The following is a 3,073-nucleotide window of genomic DNA, read 5'->3' as shown; positions in this document are numbered from 1 at the left end:
CGACGACTCACCTCGTAGTTGACTATGTAATCCACTTTCTGGTTCGGCTTTATTCCCACCATCCATTTGTCCATCACAAAAGGTGGCTGCGTTGTAATAATAATATAGTTAATTAAAAAATAAATGCACTAACACTAACAATAATTTAAAGTTAATTTGTTATTTTTTAATTATTGTTTAATTGAATTTAAAATAGAAAAACAACAAAAGTGTTGCTGATTTGTCCTGAGTGCACCTTAGTCATCCTCAGAACATCCACGTTCGGCTGGTTGGTGTTAAAGATCACATCTTTAATGTAAGTCACTGCCACGTCATCTCCGTCCAGCTCCATGTACAACTTCCATTTACAATCCTTTAAAGAAAAAAAAAACTTGTAGAAAGTCGTGTACATTCAGGAACCAATACGGATTCACATGTAAGAGTGAATAAGAGGAGAGTTTGGTCAAATCATGTTCATACACCAACAGCACAGCCTAGAGGTGGTTCACTGTCAGTGGCAGGTTAGTGGCCACAGCCTCTCAGTAAGAAATAAAGTAAATTATATCCATCACCAAATTAAGAATAAATATTAAAATAACTGGACAATATTTGGAATGAAAAAAATAATTGTTGCAATTAATTAATTTGCCAACATTTAAAATTCTATGTATAATACTACATAGTGCAATTATGCATTTATACCAGTAGGGACGTTGAGTATTTTTTGGTCCAACTGATAATGGATAAAGGGGGAAAAGTGGTATTTTATACCATGAGATGCTGCATGCTGTGCGCATCACATCCTTACAAGGAGGCATGGAACTGAACAATTCCCGCTCCTCTTCTGCTGCATAACCAATGCTGGAGAATCAGTAATGATTTTTGACAATCCCCAAAAAGCCGACCGCAGAGCCACAGGTCACTGCTTAACCACCCAGGGTTCACGGTTGTGGTCCAATCTATTGTGTGGTGATCACAGAGAAAGACATCAGAGCTGTGGCACTAACACACTCGTCTGAGGAGCTTTCGCCCTCTCCTGCATCCTCCCCAGGGACTGGATACAGCTCAGAAAAAAAATCTTCTGGAAGCCCTGGCTCAGCAACACACCGCTGGCCCTGTGTTGGCCTGGTGTCGGCCCTGGATGGTCACACGGGCCCCCGGGTCTGTGCTAGTCTAATCACTCCAGCAGAAACAATGTGTGGTAATGATGCCTAGGACCCGAGTGCGTCTAATGACGACTCATACATAATTCAGCACCTTTCACTTGGCTGCACGGTGATATCCTCATTAGTAGGGGACCCTCAGTGGCTGTCAGATGGTGGCCGCACAATCGCAGGCCCTCATTTTGTCTTTGAGGAGTGCAGCTGCTTCCATGACATCGCCAGAAAAGAGGGGCGAAGGAAAAAAAAAAAAAAAAAACGCAGCGCGGGTTTGTTTTATTTAGTGCAAAAAAACCTTCCAGTTTGTAAAAACAAGGCTGACACGGAACCTGACACCAGGCAGGGGAAAATAATTAGCTCTCATTTTCTCAACCTCCTGTTTCCTTCTCCCTGCTGTGTTTTCTACCCACTAAACCACCACATGTCAGAAGAAATGGGAGGCAATTAGCAGGCTCGTTTCAGCCCTGCCGAACACACTAAAAGAGGACTATTTATGATGGGACAATGAACAGCTGAAAGATTAAATAACGTTTGCCTTTTAAAAAGAAAATGACTTCTGGCTAAATGGGCTATTTTTGATTAAATTCAAACAGCCAGTGAAGAGCCTCCTTTCTCTCCTCAGTTTGAGACGCTAACAAAGGGCTGTGAGCACAGTGAGGTGGATGGACGCGGCTGAGACAGAAATGTTTGTTTGTCTGCTTTTATACATGTTTAGGGATGAATGCAGTTAAATACCCATAAAATTTCTTGGTGTGAAAAAAAAAACCAGGAGGATAAATCAATCAACTGTTTATTGTATTTCTTTCTCTTTTTTATAAATTAATTACAGTAACTATATTTTAAATTCTTATATTTTTAAAGTATTTTTTCCCCATTTGCCTTGCAGGGAAGCTGTGCATGTCAATGTAGTTGTGTAGGTTTTGTGTGTATGTATAAAAGACGTGTTCAGAAAATAGATGTTGAGATGAGTGTGACCTGTGTCTGGCTCCTACTGAAGGGTCCAGATGTCAATCAGACATGGTGGGCACTAGTGATTAAAACCACACCCTCCTGAGGAAGATGATAAGAGAGGGAATAGAAATAGTGAAGATTATTTCTTTCCCATAATCAGTACTTTAAATTTAATTTATTTTCTTTTTTCTGGGCTTCGTTTTTAGAACTGAAGGACTAAGTTTTTCCTTTTTGCAGTAATGCCTGTTTCTGCCACAGGGATGTTCAGTGTGTACATGATGTAAGCAGATTCAATAACACATGAGGAAACATCTGTGACACTATGTACAATGAGAGACTCCGGTACAATTAAGTTCCTTAAAACTGCGACGCATTTAATTAGAGTAGTTAGGTTCACGACAACTTATTTAATTTATTCTACATTTTGTATTTATTTGATTTGGTTCTTTTTAACAGTCAGGTTCAGCTTGTGTGGTCTATCTAATAAGATGTCACTTAGGGATAAAAACAGGATGAAAAAAACCTGCAAATGTTAGTCAACAGTAAGCCCACGTATGCTAAAAGTGCTTCATGTTAGCCAAGAAATTGTTATAGGTTGAGTAGGAAAAAGTTCACTAAAATGAACTGTAACAATAATGCAATAACTAGTTAAACAGACGGAAAACAGCTTCTGTAAAAAAAAGTGCCAAATGGTAACAAATAGCCCCAAAAAGAAAATAAAGGCTACAAATTCCTTAAAATGAGTATAAAAAAATCACACCAGATAAAGCTAAATGTTAGCCCCAAAATAGCCACAAGCTAGCTGAAGCACAGCTGCAAAAGTAATTATATTCTATTATACGTGTTTTTGTATCAGACTTACAGACTCCCCACTCCCTGGTTTCCAGTGGAATCCAAACACCAGCTCCAGGTTTACAATTTTACTTTTTCCCACTTCCTTTTCCAGCTCATCCTGAGAGCACAGAGTGAAACATTAACAGTGA

The 3,073-nt window shown here is 39.2% G+C and overlaps 1 protein-coding gene across 3 annotated transcripts in view; it reads right to left on the bottom strand.

Annotated features, from left to right (window-relative positions):
* The window catches only part of map3k20a (mitogen-activated protein kinase kinase kinase 20a), an 18,356-nt gene that overhangs the window by 2,123 nt on the left and 13,160 nt on the right, over positions 1-3,073 (bottom strand). For all 3 annotated transcript variants that reach the window (XM_008328281.3, XM_008328283.3, XM_025063967.1), the window contains 3 exons: positions 2,953-3,042; positions 236-352; positions 12-86 (listed from right to left, as the gene is read on the bottom strand). In XM_008328281.3, the coding sequence (XP_008326503.1) occupies positions 12-86; positions 236-352; positions 2,953-3,042 (282 nt within the window). The remainder of the gene's footprint in view (positions 1-11; positions 87-235; positions 353-2,952; positions 3,043-3,073) is intronic.

Source organism: Cynoglossus semilaevis, chromosome 16, assembly GCF_000523025.1.
Source record: "Cynoglossus semilaevis isolate Cse_v1.0 chromosome 16, Cse_v1.0, whole genome shotgun sequence".
Classification (NCBI taxonomy): domain Eukaryota; kingdom Metazoa; phylum Chordata; class Actinopteri; order Pleuronectiformes; family Cynoglossidae; genus Cynoglossus; species Cynoglossus semilaevis.
This window is presented reverse-complemented; position numbering and strand designations above follow the sequence as displayed.